Source organism: Semicossyphus pulcher, unplaced genomic scaffold, assembly GCF_022749685.1.
Source record: "Semicossyphus pulcher isolate SPU_LCO1_2020_fin unplaced genomic scaffold, fSemPul1.0.p SCAF_14, whole genome shotgun sequence".
In the NCBI taxonomy this organism is placed as follows: Eukaryota; Metazoa; Chordata; class Actinopteri; order Labriformes; family Labridae; genus Semicossyphus; species Semicossyphus pulcher.
In genome coordinates, this window is record NW_027211648.1 from 766,615 (window position 1) to 781,088 (window position 14,474).

At 50.2% G+C, this 14,474-nt stretch overlaps 2 protein-coding genes across 3 annotated transcripts in view; one reads left to right on the forward strand and one right to left on the reverse strand.

Annotated features, from left to right (window-relative positions):
• Positions 1-11,015, forward strand: part of hectd1 (HECT domain containing 1) — a 29,567-nt gene extending 18,552 nt beyond the window's left edge. The window contains exons 26-44 of the mRNA XM_069661191.1: positions 403-1,398; positions 2,259-2,480; positions 2,723-2,856; positions 2,990-3,146; positions 3,294-3,364; positions 3,523-3,674; positions 3,750-3,804; positions 4,003-4,231; positions 4,491-4,573; positions 4,706-4,833; positions 5,022-5,223; positions 5,534-5,671; positions 5,989-6,467; positions 6,950-7,108; positions 7,252-7,330; positions 7,442-7,535; positions 9,720-9,870; positions 9,953-10,097; positions 10,194-11,015. Of these exons, the coding sequence (XP_069517292.1) occupies positions 403-1,398; positions 2,259-2,480; positions 2,723-2,856; positions 2,990-3,146; positions 3,294-3,364; positions 3,523-3,674; positions 3,750-3,804; positions 4,003-4,231; positions 4,491-4,573; positions 4,706-4,833; positions 5,022-5,223; positions 5,534-5,671; positions 5,989-6,467; positions 6,950-7,108; positions 7,252-7,330; positions 7,442-7,535; positions 9,720-9,870; positions 9,953-10,097; positions 10,194-10,331 (3,812 nt within the window). The 3' untranslated portion in view covers positions 10,332-11,015. The remainder of the gene's footprint in view (positions 1-402; positions 1,399-2,258; positions 2,481-2,722; positions 2,857-2,989; positions 3,147-3,293; positions 3,365-3,522; positions 3,675-3,749; positions 3,805-4,002; positions 4,232-4,490; positions 4,574-4,705; positions 4,834-5,021; positions 5,224-5,533; positions 5,672-5,988; positions 6,468-6,949; positions 7,109-7,251; positions 7,331-7,441; positions 7,536-9,719; positions 9,871-9,952; positions 10,098-10,193) is intronic.
• A 552-nt stretch (positions 11,016-11,567) lies between these two features.
• ap4s1 (adaptor related protein complex 4 subunit sigma 1) lies at positions 11,568-13,810 on the reverse strand. 2 transcript variants are annotated; one of them, XM_069662052.1, is made up of 6 exons: positions 13,577-13,810; positions 12,897-13,048; positions 12,704-12,790; positions 12,318-12,386; positions 12,209-12,220; positions 11,568-12,108 (listed from the first exon to the last, which is right to left on the reverse strand). In XM_069662052.1, exons 2-6 carry the CDS (start codon positions 13,032-13,034, stop codon positions 11,980-11,982), a joined length of 435 nt encoding a protein of 144 aa, XP_069518153.1. In that variant the 5' UTR covers positions 13,035-13,048; positions 13,577-13,810; the 3' UTR covers positions 11,568-11,979. The 2 variants fall into 2 exon arrangements, with proteins under 2 accessions (XP_069518153.1, XP_069518152.1); XM_069662051.1 differs by having other exon boundaries at positions 12,891-13,048.
• Positions 13,811-14,474: the final 664 nt, after the last annotated feature.

Below are 14,474 nucleotides of genomic sequence, written 5' to 3' on the forward strand. Positions count from 1 at the left end.
AAACCAGTAAATAAACTCAAACAGCCTCGGTGAGCTTTAATCAGAACTTTAATCACTGTGAGGAAACAAACCTCAGCTGTTGTAAAGAAACAGGCAGAGATACGAGCCCTGACTCTGAGCCTCGTGTCCTGGAGTGTGTTATTAAAATGAGACAAACTCAGCGACGTAGTTTAGTGTTCTGGTCCAGTGTGGAGCCGTGTGGAGCTGCTCTGACTGTAAGCTGCTTCTCTGCTGTCTGTCTACCTCCCTCTACCACTCTCTCCCTCCCTGTCTCTCTCTCTCTCTCTCTCTATGTCTCTGTACCACTCTCTCTTTGTCTCTGTCTCTCTCTCTCCCTCTCTCTCTCTGCCGGGTCTCTGACATCCATCCGTCCGTCTCCCTCCTATCTCTCTGTCCATCCAGGCTGGATTGATGTAACCTGGGATGCTGGCGGCTCTAACTCTTACCGTATGGGCGCTGAAGGGAAGTTTGACCTCAAGCTTGCTCCAGGGTACGACCCTGAGTCGGCTGCCACAGCGCCGTCACCCAAACCTGTCTCATCCACTGTTTCAGGCCCCGCCTCCTCCACGGTGGGACCCTCCGCGACGCCGGCGGCCAGCGGCGGCACCACCACCACCACCTCCTCCTCGTCCTCCTCCACCTCATCGTCCTCGCAGCAGCAGTCGTGGAGCAGCTTGGTGAAAAATAACTGTCCCGACAAGGGCGGGGCCACGTCGCTGGGCGGGGGCAGCTCGTCCAGCAGGAAGGGCAGCAGCAGCTCTGTCTGCAGCGTCGCCTCCTCCTCCGACATCAGTCTGAGCCCCTCTGCTGGGCTGCCGGGCGCCGGCGGTCTGCGGCTGGAGAGGAGGGCTGAGGGGCTTCTGCTGGACCAGGGCTCCGGGGTCGGAGGACTAATGGGGGGCGGGGGCGGCCCAGACGGACAGCAGCGGGAGCCAATCGTGGTGCTGTCCTCCACGGTGGAGGGCGGGTCCGGCTCGGCGTCCAGCTCCGGCACTCTCACCGCTGACACGCCTGCCCCCGGAGACGACAGAAACAAGGACTCAGCTGCGGCTGGCACCGACCCAGCAACGGCAATCTCCATGGGGCTGGTGAGCGTGAGCTCCCCCGACGTCAGCTCTGTGTCGGAGTCGTCCAGCAAGGACGCGCCCCCACAGAGGCCGCTGTGCTCGGCGGCTAACGCTCGGCTGTCCGTCAGTTCCCTGCTGGCCGCCGGAGCTCCCATGAGCTCCAGCGCCAGCGTTCCCAACTTGTCATCCCGCGAGGCGAGCCTCATGGAGTCCTTTGTCCGCCGCGCCCCCAACATGTCCCGAACCAACGCCACCAACAACATGAACCTGAGCCGCAGCAGCAGCGACAACAACACCAACACGCTGGGCAGGAACGTCATGAGCACCGCCAGTGAGTCATCATCTAATACTATCACTGCACTGTCACTGCACTGTCACTGCACTGTCACTGCACTGTCACTACACTGTCACTACACTGTCACTGCACTGTCACTGTACTAATACTGCACTATCACTACACTGTCACTACACTGTCACTGCACTATCACTGTACTAATACTGCACTGTCACTGCACTGTCACTACACTGTCACTGCACTGTCACTGCACTGTCACTACACTGTCACTGCACTGTCACTACACTGTCACTGCACTGTCACTGCACTGTCACTACACTGTCACTGCACTGTCACTGCACTAATACTGCACTGTCACTGCACTGTCACTGCACTGTCACTGCACTATCACTGTACTAATACTGCACTGTCACTGCACTGTCACTGCACTAATACTACACTGTCACTGCACTGTCACTGCACTGTCACTACACTGTCACTGCACTGTCACTGCACTGTCACTGCACTAATACTGCACTGTCACTGCACTGTCACTGCACTGTCACTGCACTAATACTGCACTGAATATGCCATCAAATACAAATACATACATTTCTGCAGTTTAAATGAAGCTTTAGTTCTTTAAGGTCTCTGTGATCCTGAAGATGTTCACTGTTCTCTGTCGGGTTTAGAACTTAAAGTCACATCTCACTGTTACCTGAGGTCTGTTGTACCTGGGAGCATCTGCAGGGGGTGCTGTGGTCTGCTGTCTGCCGGGTAAACAGCGTCAGAGTCTTCAGGCCAATCAGCAGCTGTTTTTCCTGTCAGCTAACCGCAGCTTAACGAGCTTCACCTGCTGCTTCATCTCTCTGGTTTCTGACACACCTTTGTTTATATTTGTTTGTTTATGTTTGCAGCGTCTCCTCTGATGGGCGCTCAGAGCTTCCCTAACCTCACCACCACCGGTACCAGCTCCACTGTTACCATGTCGACCTCCATAGTAACCAGCAGCAATAACGTAGCCACGGCCACCACCGGTCTGTCAGTGGGACAGTTGCTAAGCAACACCCTGACAACCAGCCTGACGTCCACATCCAGCGAGAGCGACACGGGCCAGGAGGCCGAGTTCTCGCTGTACGGTAGGTGACATCTCTCTCACACACACACACACACACACACACACACACACACACACACACACACACACACACACATAAATGAGTTTCTTTAGTTTCATGTCTGCAACAAACGACAGTCATGTGACCTTGAATCCTTGGTCCTGGACAGGTGATGAACAGGTCTGAAATGTCGTGGCTGTTTTTTTGCAGACTCGCTGCGACCATTTAAACATTGTTTGCCTCTCTGTTTCCACTTCCTGTAGACTTCCTGGACAGCTGTCGTGCCAACACGCTATTGGCTGAGCTGGACGACGAGGAGGACCTCCCAGAGCCCGACGACGATGATGACGAGAACGAAGACGACAATCAGGAGGACCAGGAGTACGAGGAAGTCCTGGTAATACTCCTGTTTTTGTTCTGCGTCTGCTAAATGAAATTGAAAATGTAATATCATTTGATCAGCTCTGACCTGGGTAACAGGAAGTGACGGCAGAGTAGGTGATCAGTGTGTGTGTGCTGCTGTCCTGCAGGAGGAGGAGGAGTACGAGACCAAAGGAGGCCGCAGGAGGACGTGGGACGACGACTTCGTCCTGAAGAGACAGTTCTCTGCTCTCGTCCCCGCCTTCGACCCCCGACCAGGAAGAACCAACGTCCAGCAGACCACCGACCTGGAGATCCCCCCGCCAGGTACCACTCGCGCACACACACGCACGCACACACACACACACCCCGAAGACGTCACAATAAGCAAAAACATGTAGGCACTGGCAGACCATTTCTGTTGCAGACGTCGAAGGGTTAAATGTTAACTAATCCATGTTCTTGTATCTTCAGGAACTCCTCGCTCGGAGGTTCAGGAGGAGGTGGAGTGTGCTCCTTCTCCTCACCTCGCTCTCACCCTGAAGGTAAGACAAAAGACGAGCAAATGTTACTGAAGTTATGTCAGTATTTATATTTTTCCTGATAATCCTAATTCCCAAAACCTTTGGAGAATGAGAGGGAATTTTAAAACCACATTTAAAAGTAAGTTTAGAGGTGAAATCAGAGTTGTGTGTGTGTTTAGGTGGCCGGTCTGGGTACGACCCGGGAGGTGGAGCTTCCTCTGTCCAACTACAAGTCCACCATCTTCTACTACGTCCAGCGGCTGCTGCAGCTGTCCTGTAACGGAGCCGTGAAGACGGACAAGCTGAGACGCATCTGGGAGCCCACGTACACGTAAGAGCAGAGACACCGTCCGACTGCGACGTGAGCCGTTTATCTGATGCTTAATGTGGCTGTTTTGTCCTGCAGGATCATGTACAGAGAGCTGAAGGACTCTGACAAGGAGAAGGAGAGCGGGAAGATGGTGAGGAACACGCGCGCACACACACACACACACACACACACACACTTTCTTCTCTTATAACAAACCTGTATTCATCAGATTGAAACTTTACAACATCACATTAGAGACTGAAGCTTCAGCTGTACGTTTCTGAATCAGAAGCTGCCTCTAATAACCGGAGACTTAAACCCACTCACTGACCTTTGACCCCTCCTGCAGGACTTGTGTGAACACAGTATCAGTGTCGGTGGTCGTTCTGGCGGTCTGAGCCCGAGCACGGTTTCAGCCAATCAGAGCAGTGAGATTCTGGGCATGGCCAGAGAGTTGGCGCAGGCGAAGGCGGGCTGCAGCCAGAACGCCTGCGGGGTCGAGGACGTCCTGCAGCTGCTGCGCATCCTTTACATCATCGGAGGAGACGCCGCCTCCAACGCCCGCACGCTGCAGGAGGGTACGAACACACTCACACACACACACACACACACACACACACACACACACACACACACACACACACACACACACACACACACACAGCTTTTATTCTCCCTTTCTGCTGCTCCTTGTTTTACAGATAAATCATTGTTCCTTTATAACTTTTAAAGTAGAAACACTTTTTAACTTCATGCAGACTGAAACTATCGAACGTGCTGCTGGATGCTGTTAGAGGAAGTTTGCAGACTTTATTAATGAACTTGTTTTCTGTTCAGATTTCGACGAGCTGCAGTTCAACGCGTCTCCGGAGGAGTTCACCAGTAAGAAGATCACAACCAAGATTCTGCAGCAGATCGAGGTGGGTCTTTACTTCCTGTCTGCAGAAGACAGCAGCCTTTAGTCAGTGATGAGGTTTCACTGGTGCTGCAGGTTTCCATCCTCTCTCCAGACGTATGAATGTGACTCATTGTAACGTGTTTTTGTTTCCCAGGAGCCTCTCGCTCTGGCCAGCGGCGCTCTGCCCGACTGGTGTGAACAGCTCACCTCCAAGTGTCCTTTCCTCATCCCCTTCGAGACCCGACAGCTTTACTTCACCTGCACGGCGTTCGGAGCGTCCAGGTGAGTCTGAAGGAAAGGTGAAACATGCAGGACGAACGAGGACAAACTCTGTTTTCAAAATGTCCTGAATCCTGTCCTTGACCTCTGACCCGACTATGACCATGCTGAACTTGAACCTGTGACCTTGACTGTTGACCTCTACTCACTGACCCCCCATCCCTGACCTCTGACCTCTGCTGTGTCTGCAGGGCGATCGTGTGGCTGCAGAACCGGCGGGAGGCGACCATGGAGCGCTCTCGGCCGTCCACCACAGTGCGGCGGGACGACCCCGGGGAGTTCAGGGTGGGTCGGCTCAAACACGAGCGAGTCAAAGTGCCCCGAGGAGAGGCCATGATGGAGTGGGCGGAGTCTGTCATGCAGCTGCACGCAGACAGGAAGTCCGTGCTGGAGGTGAGAGGTCGACACCACACTGTGACCCGTCCCAGCTGCATCTATACGTTCCTATCTGTGACTAAAAGTGTATAAATATAAATCAATAATGTCACTGAATAAATTAAAGGTAGAAACAGGAAAGTGTTTATCTGATGTTACTGCTGCTCTGAAAGGAAAGAAGTCTCTTTTTTGCATTTTGATGACACTAATTGTATGTTTATTGTGTGTGTGTGTGTGTGTGTGTGTGTGTGTGTGTGTGTGTGTGTGTGTGTGTGTTTGTGTGTGTGTGTGTGTTTGTGTGTTTGTGTGTGTGTGTGTGTGTGTTCAGGTGGAGTTTCAGGGCGAGGAGGGAACAGGTCTCGGCCCGACTCTGGAGTTTTACGCTCTGGTGGCTGCAGAGTTTCAGAGAACATCACTCGGCATCTGGCTCTGTGACGACGACTTCCCCGACGACGAGTCCCGACAGGTGAGACAGAAAAAGGTCTATCTCTGTAGGGATCCTTTCTGTCATGTTGTCACACACTTAGAATAACAATCTGAGCCTGTCAGTGGAAACAACAAGAACTTTTAGTGGACGACCTTTGACCCATCAAGGATTATGTTGCAGCCATTACAGCCTGTTTCACTGCTGCAGGATGAACACATCTACTGGAGACGTTCACACTCTGTTGGTTCCATGAATCATTTAGATTTTAATCATCCCCATCTTTCTTCCGGCCTCGTGTCAGTCAGATCTTGTGAAACCTCCTCACTAGCCTCTGGTTCTGTGTCTGTGTGTCTCAGGTGGATCTGGGCGGCGGTCTGAAGCCTCCTGGGTTCTACGTGCAGCGTTCCTGCGGCCTGTTCCCGGCTCCGTTCCCTCAGGACAGCGAGGAGCTGGAGAGGATCACTAAGCTCTTCCACTTCCTGGGCGTCTTCCTGGCCAAATGTATCCAGGACAACCGTCTGGTGGACCTGCCCGTGTCCCAGCCCTTCTTCAAGCTGCTGTGCATGGGGGACATCAAGTCCAACATGAGCAAGCTGCTGTACCAGTCCCGCAGCTCCCCCCACGACCCCGAGCGCCCCCACCTGACGCCCTTCCTGCTGCTGTCCGAGGTGCAGTCGGAGGCGTCCACAGAGGAGAGCCAGGAGACGTACTCTGTGGGCAGCTTCGACGAGGACTCCAAGTCCGAGTTCATCATGGACCCCCCCAAACCAAAACCCCCCGCCTGGTACCACGGCATCCTCACCTGGGACGATTTCCAGCTCGTTAACCCGCACAGGTGAGACCGAGAGGCAGATTGACCTCAGTGTTTATTCTCTTTACAGGTGTCAGTATGAAGTCACTGAGCTCTGCTCACAGATGTGTCGGCATGACAACTGATGAAAGCCATTTTCTCTCCTCCTCCTCCTCCTCCTCTTCCTCCTCCCTTTCTCTCCTCCTCCTCCCTATCTCCTCCTCTTCCTCCTCCCTTTCTCTCCTCCTCCTCCCTATCTCCTCCTCTTCCTCCTCCCTTTCTCTCCTCCTCCCTATCTCCTCCTCTTCCTCCTCCCTTTCTCTCCTCCTCCTCCCTATCTCCTCCTCTTCCTCCTCCCTTTCTCTCCTCCTCCTCCCTATCTCCTCCTCTTCCTCCTCCCTTTCTCTCCTCCTCCCTATCTCCTCCTCTTACTCCTCCCTATCTCCTCCTCTTCCTCCTCCCTTTCTCTCCTCCTCCTCCCTATCTCCTCCTCTTCCTCCTCCCTTTCTCTCCTCCTCCTCCTGCAGGGCGAGTTTCCTGAAGGAGGTGAAGGAGCTGGCGGTGAAGAGAAGGCAGATTCTGTCCAGTAAGAGTTTAAGTGAAGATGAGAAGAACACCAGACTGCAGGACCTGATGCTGAGGAACCCGCTGGGCTCCGGACCCCCCCTCAGCGTCGAGGACCTCGGGTACGACACACAGCGAGTGTTTGATAAAGAAGGAACTCCTCCTCGCGCTGTCAGACCTCTGAAGCCCTGAGACTCCTGTGTGATCGTTCCATGAAGTTTTAACCTCTTGTTCCTTCCTTGTTTGTTGTGTGTTCTGTCTCCAGGTTGAACTTCCAGTTCTGTCCGTCCTCGAAGGTTCACGGCTTCTCAGCTGTGGATCTGAAACCCAACGGAGACGACGAGGTAAAAAGCAGATTCTGATCGCTGAAACAAATCCAACAAACTGAACACAAAAGTTTTTTTTATCATAATTGATGTGGACGTGAATAAAGCTGCCTTTCTGTGTGTGTGCAGATGGTGACCATGGAGAACGCAGAGGAGTACGTGGAGCTGATGTTTGACTTGTGTATGCACACCGGCATCCAGAAACAGATGGAGGCCTTCAGAGGTAAACGCACGCACGCACGCACGCACGCACGCACACACACACACACACAATCTCTGAATATACAATGACAAAAGCCTCCACAGGGGGGCGCCAGAGAGCTAAAGGGGGAAAACTGCAGGAGGTGAAATGTCCCTCCTTAGAGCAACAACTGAGTCGGGTGTTGACGTGTTGACTTCATTCAGTGTGATTTCCACAAACCCAAGATATCATTATCATCGTCTGCTTCTCTTGTTTCTTCTCCTCTCTTTGTCCCTCCTCTCCTCTCTTTCTCTCCCATCCTCCTTTGTTCCCTCCTCTCCTCTCCTCTCTTTCTCTCCCTTCCTCCTTTGTTCCCTCCTCTCCTCTCCTCTCTTTCTCTCCCTTCCTCCTTTGCTCCCTCCTCTCGATCCCTCCCGTTCTCCTTTGTTCCCTCCTCTCCTCTCCTCTCATTCCCTCCCGTCCTCCTTTGCTCCCTCCTCTCGATCCCTCCTGTCCTCCTTTGCTCCCTCCTCTTGATCCCTCCTGTCCTCCTTTGCTCCCTCCTCTCGATCCCTCCTGTCCTCCTTTGCTCTCTCCTCTCCTCTCGTTCCCTCCCGTCCTCCTTTGTTCCCTCCTCTCCTCTCCTCTCTTTCTCTCCCTTCCTCCTTTGCTCCCTCCTCTCATTCCCTCCCGTCCTCCTTTGTTCCCTCCTCTCCTCTCCTCTCTTTCTCTCCCTTCCTCCTTTGCTCCCTCCTCTCGATCCCTCCTGTCCTCCTTTGTTCCCTCCTCTCCTCTCCTCTCTTTCTCTCCCTTCCTCCTTTGCTCCCTCCTCTCGATCCCTCCCGTCCTCCTTTGTTCCCTCCTCTCCTCTCCTCTCTTTCTCTCCCTTCCTCCTTTGCTCCCTCCTCTCGTTCCCTCCCGTCCTCCTTTGTTCCCTCCTCTCCTCTCCTCTCTTTCTCTCCCTTCCTCCTTTGCTCCCTCCTCTCGATCCCTCCTGTCCTCCTTTGTTCCCTTCTCTCCTCTCCTCTCGTTCCCTTCCGTCCTCCTTTGCTCCCTCCTCTCCTCTCCTCTCGTTCCCTTCCATCCTCCTTTGCTCCCTCCTCTCGTTCCCTTCCGTCCTCCTTTGCTCCCTCCTCTCCTCTCCTCTCGTTCCCTTCCGTCCTCCTTTGTTCCCTTCTCTCCTCTCCTCTCGTTCCCTTCCGTCCTCCTTTGCTCCCTCCTCTCCTCTCCTCTCGTTCCCTTCCGTCCTCCTTTGCTCCCTCCTCTCCTCTCCTCTCGTTCCCTTCCGTCCTCCTTTGCTCCCTCCTCTCCTCTCCTCTCGTTCCCTTCCGTCCTCCTTTGTTCCCTCCTCTCCTCTCCTCTCGTTCCCTTCCGTCCTCCTTTGTTCCCTCCTCTCCTCTCCTCTCGTTCCCTTCCGTCCTCCTTTGCTCCCTCCTCTCCTCTCCTCTCGTTCCCTTCCGTCCTCTTTTGTTCCCTCCTCTCCTCTCCTCTCGTTCCCTTCCGTCCTCCTTTGTTCCCTCCTCTCCTCCCCTCTCGTTCCCTTCCGTCCTCCTTTGCTCCCTCCTCTCCTCTCCTCTCGTTCCCTTCCGTCCTCCTTTGTTCCCTCCTCTCCTCTCCTCTCGTTCCCTTCCGTCCTCCTTTGTTCCCTCCTCTCCTCTCCTCTCGTTCCCTTCCGTCCTCCTTTGTTCCCTCCTCTCCTCTCCTCTCGTTCCCTTCCGTCCTCCTTTGTTCCCTCCTCTCCTCTCCTCTCGTTCCCTTCCGTCCTCCTTTGCTCCCTCCTCTCCTCTCCTCTCGTTCCCTTCCGTCCTCCTTTGCTCCCTCCTCTCCTCTCCTCTCGTTCCCTTCCGTCCTCTTTTGTTCCCTCCTCTCCTCTCCTCTCGTTCCCTTCCGTCCTCCTTTGCTCCCTCCTCTCCTCTCCTCTCGTTCCCTTCCGTCCTCTTTTGTTCCCTCCTCTCCTCCCCTCTCGTTCCCTTCCGTCCTCCTTTGTTCCCTCCTCTCCTCCCCTCTCGTTCCCTTCCGTCCTCCTTTGTTCCCTCCTCTCCTCCCCTCTCGTTCCCTTCCGTCCTCCTTTGTTCCCTCCTCTCCTCCCCTCTCGTTCCCTTCCGTCCTCCTTTGTTCCCTCCTCTCCTCCCCTCTCGTTCCCTTCCGTCCTCCTTTGTTCCCTCCTCTCCTCCCCTCTCGTTCCCTTCCGTCCTCCTTTGCTCCCTCCTCTCCTCTCCTCCTCAGAGGGTTTTAATCGAGTGTTCCCGATGGAGAAGTTGAGCTCTTTCAGCCATAAGGAGGTTCAGATGATCCTCTGTGGTAACCAATCACCTTCCTGGACTGCTGATGACATCATCAACTACACAGAGCCAAAGCTGGGTTACACCAGAGACAGGTGAGTCCCACAGACAGGTGTGTGCTGATGGATCAGAGTTAGAGTGTGATCCGGTCTCACGTGGACTCCTCCCTCCCCTCAGTCCCGGCTTCCTGCGGTTCGTCAGAGTTCTTTGCGGGATGTCGTCAGACGAGAGGAAAGCTTTCCTGCAGTTCACCACCGGCTGCTCCACGCTGCCCCCCGGAGGCCTCGCCAACCTGCACCCCCGCCTCACCATCGTCAGGAAGGTAAAGTCGTGATCTCAAGCTTCCTGCAAATGTCTGTCAGTGTTATACATGAGGTTCTGATGCTTGACTCTGATTGGCTGCCTTCCCCACTCTCAGGTGGATGCCACAGACTCGAGCTACCCGTCAGTCAACACGTGCGTCCACTACCTGAAGCTTCCAGAATATTCCTCTGAGGACATCATGAGGGAGCGTCTGTTAGCCGCCACCATGGAGAAAGGCTTCCACCTAAACTGACCGCCTCCTCCTCCTCCGCCGCCACCGCCCGCCACACTGAGCATGCTCCAAGAGTCCGTGTCGCCACCCGCCGCCGCGTGATTGACAGGTCAACCAGCCAATCCAAACCAGTCGACTGACTGAGCGACTGAGCACCTGCTGGAGGACGAAGAGGAGGATTTATGTTGCAGAATAAAATCACATCGTTAACCGCTGCCTCTTACCTCGTCTCCTTCATCCTCACCTGAGCTGCTGTGTGTGTGTGTGCGCGTGTGTGTTCCTCCTCCTCCTCCTCCTGTCTCTCCTCGGTTTAGTTCCTGGTTTGACTCGTAGCTTCTGTTTTCAGTTCCTCCTCCAATCATCATGCTCCTCCTCCTCCTCCTCCTCTTTTTGTTTTTATTTTGTTTTACTGCTTTTTGTTTCCGTGTGTGTGCGTGCGACAGTTTTTGGGTTGTTTCTGACCGGCTGTAGAGGTCAAAGGTCGGAGTGCATTTGGTGTTCTTTTACAATGAAGCTGTAGAGACAAACACTGGCTGTGTGCGAGGCACATCTGAAGAGAAGAAAACAAATGTAAAAGCTCTGCTCTCCTTGTATTTTCTTTGTATATTATAAACATTTATTTAACTCAAGTTGCAGTTTGAGGTAAACAGATATTTTCAAATGTGTATGCTCCAAAAAAATAATCATTAAAATGTTTGCAAAGTATGAAGTAAAGACGAGTCCTGTGGTCTGTGGAGGGTTTCGGTGCAGCCGGCAGGGGGCAGACGGGAGCTCGTGGCCAGCTGAGCATGGAGGCTGAAAGGTGGAAACATTTTACTTTGACGATTTCCAGGTAAGGAAACAACTTTCATAAAAAATTCTCCTCGACAAATTCTTTGTTTTTATCCCAATGTGGTGTTTTCCTCTGCACCGTCACTCGTCTAAATCCAAGGCGAATCCATTCGTCATATTTGTCTCCCGGTGACTCACCTGACGCTGGCATATTAAATGTGATATCAGCTTTAAACACTTTATATTTTTAGTTTAGGAACTTTAAAGTGCTTCGATTTTACTGTTGAGAAGCTGATTGAAACGTGTATGTTGTTGTAACTCTGATCAAACAGCTTCTGTCCACCAGAAATCAGTTCCAACCGACGGCTCTGCAGCAGACGTCTCACCGTTACCTCAACTACCATCAGGTAGGAAGGACTTAAACCCAAGGAGAGGAAGCAAGGAAAGGAATCAAGGAAGTACAAACAAAGAAATGAGAGGCTCAAAATGTTTGTGATTTTAATATTTACATATAAATTAAGACTTATTTGAAATTGTTTACACTTTAATAACTTAAGTCTTAAGACTTCAACCTGATCATACAAAACACTTCTTTTGCACAGCGATCATAAAATATAAATATAAATGTAGAGATCAGGGACAACACTTGTGAGTATATGACAGGTTGTGTTTGTGTAACGTGAGTGAGCTGACGCTTTCACATGAATCCACCTGCTGAGTCTCACACACTAACACAGGCTGGTGCTGATAAGCTAACATGCTAATCAGAGTCCATGTTGAGTTTTTGGCACAGTCAGAATGAATCTGATTTTAAACTGAATCATCAAAAGGTCTCAGGTTCGATTCCCTCCTTCCGCCTGCTAGTCTGTGACATCACTTCCTGTCAGTTCTTTGTGCCTCAGCCGTCAGCCATCTTGTCGAGGGCTGTGAGCGGCGCGAGGATGCGGCTCTTGTTGGTCTCCACGATGTGTCCGTTCTGGATCATCTCATCCAGGATGACGTGGACTCGGTCCAGGTTGAACATGATCTGAGGAGGAGGTGGAGTCAAAGAAACAAAACTACATACAGAGCTGTGACAGATCAGACAGGAAGTACAGATTCATGCTGACGGACAGATGAAAGGATACGTCCAGCTCACTCTGCAAGGAGACAAACACACTCACAGTTAGAAACTCGTCTCTGAAACTGAAGCTGAGATGGCTTCTGTCATTTAATGTGAAGTGAGTTTAAACTCACCACCCGGCTGAAGTATTTATCCAAAACCTCCACAAAGTTATGAACCAGCTCGTAGACGGACAGCTCGTTCTGTGGACACAGGTGAACACGGACATCTAGAAAATATTATTGGTTCCTGCTGAAGATGTAAAATTTTACTTTAATTCGATTCAAAGGCTGATTGGGCACAAAGGCTTCAGAGTCATTACAAAAGAGTTCAGTCATTTCCTGCTAATCAGCTTCTTATTCAAAACTTTTGAAATAAAACGGGAGGTCATAAAGTTATTGTTGGGGGCTCCTTTCAGCGTTGGTGTAAAATGTATGATTACAACAACTGTTCAAATACTTCTTTAAAGGTTAACATGTTGTTTGTCTGAGGTTTTAATGAGTGCTGGTGTGTTTCTCACCTCGCTGTCTGTGACTCCGACAACAATGTAGAGAGCAGCGTACTGACGATACACCAGCTTAAAGTCTTTGTACTCCACAAACGAACACTGAAACAAACACAAGAACACTGCTTTATACTTTATTATTATAGCTAACAACACGTCACCTCACAGGCAGAGAGACCGGTAGATAGACAAGTAGACAGACAGACACCTGGTCCTTCTTGCGGCTCAGGCAGCAGCGGACCACGTCGGCCTCCAGCAGAGCCCTCCTGTTCAGCTCCACAGGCTGGTAATAACGGGACAGTCTGGTCTGACCCTGACGGTTCACCATCAGAATGAACTTTATCATCCTGAGGTCAGCAGCTGTGCACAGACAATCACATATACTCATTATTAATGAATCCTTTCAGTGAAACTTTAAACAATAAATATGTAACATTCACAGAGTAACAGCCCTCAAACTTTCAATCTTTGGTCATTAAAAAGTGGTAATTCCTGTGCTGCATTTTAACCTTAGTCATGATTAAAATAACTTATTAGATCATATTATTGATAATATTTTGTATCAATATTATGAATGTATAAATTAACTAAAGATATCAGATACATATAGTGCAGTAAAGGTGTATTAGTTCCCTCTGAGATGCACTGCTGTATTTCTTTACTCTCACTTATTTACACAGTGTATTTCTACTTTTTATCTATGGCGTATTCCAAAGACTTGAGAGACTGTATAGTGTCCGAGGAGCACTTGAAGGCAGCGCACGGTCATACTTCTACATTAACGTTAATGACCGTTAACAACAGAGTTAAAATATACCAGAAGCCTTTATTTGCCCGTTTAACAAAGTCACTTATCGATTAATATATCAGAAACATTATTTGACTTACCGGCCGCTTGTTAGCTTGTAGCTGAACTGAAGCTAAACGAGCCCCATCACACAGGCTAACTAAAACAACAAGCAAGCGGATGTTAGCTTGTTTTAAAATATTTGTTTGTTTAATTGTATGGAAAGAAAAGGCCTGGTAGCTGTTATGAAACTCAGAATAAAGCTATATTAAAGCTAAATAACTAAGAAACAAACAGGAGGATTCATTTTACAGCTAACCAGAGTCGTAAGCACTTTCGACGCATGCTCAGAAGAGCCCTCAGCTGGTGCGTTCACATAACAAAAGGAATATTGGAGCTTCTACTACTTTTTCAGACTGGCCTTCCCTCTGAACTCAGTGGACAGCCATAGAAAAAACAAATAACATTAAATGTTCTCACAGAAACATTTGTACTTGCTGATATGTTTTGTACCAAAACGGATAATCCTATTTCTTTTTTTTTTTAAATAAATCTTTTTATAAAATGTAATTGCGTTTATATCACTGTAAGTGTTCAAAATACGAGATGTTCAATATTTAAAGAAAAGTGGATACCTGAGTATTCTTTAAAAACAGGGGGGTTAGGGTTAGGAAAATTGACATTCAAAATATAGATTTATATTTAAGTATGTAAGCTCTAAATTGTGTTCATAATATTTAAAATAAGGATATGCCTCTAGTTCAGTTTTCTCAGAGTGAATTGTCATTTCCATGTTTTTAGTTTAATCCCAAACACTATTATGGATATATAAAATACATTCTAAAAAAATTAAATTATTATTTTTCGAATATTTACAGAAACTTCTACTTCTATATAACTTCTACAGACTTTTTAAGAACGCCTTGAAAACTGGAATACAAGTGCAACGGTTTGGGATCCGTCCTAAATGCTGTCATTGTGAGACGGAGGTATGATTTC

What these genes read in the sequence shown, in the direction of transcription:
- ap4s1 (XM_069662051.1), bottom strand. Translation starts at nt 13,034, where the DNA reads ATGATAAAGTTCATTCTGATGGTGAACCGTCAGGGTCAGACCAGACTG. An exon ending in GCAAGAAGGACCAGGTGTCT is followed by an intron (nt 12,791 to 12,890) that starts GTCTGTCTACTT and finishes TGTTTGTTTCAG; the next exon opens with TGTTCGTTTGTGGAGTACAA. An exon ending in TCGGAGTCACAGACAGCGAG is followed by an intron (nt 12,387 to 12,703) that starts GTGAGAAACACA and finishes CTGTGTCCACAG; the next exon opens with AACGAGCTGTCCGTCTACGA.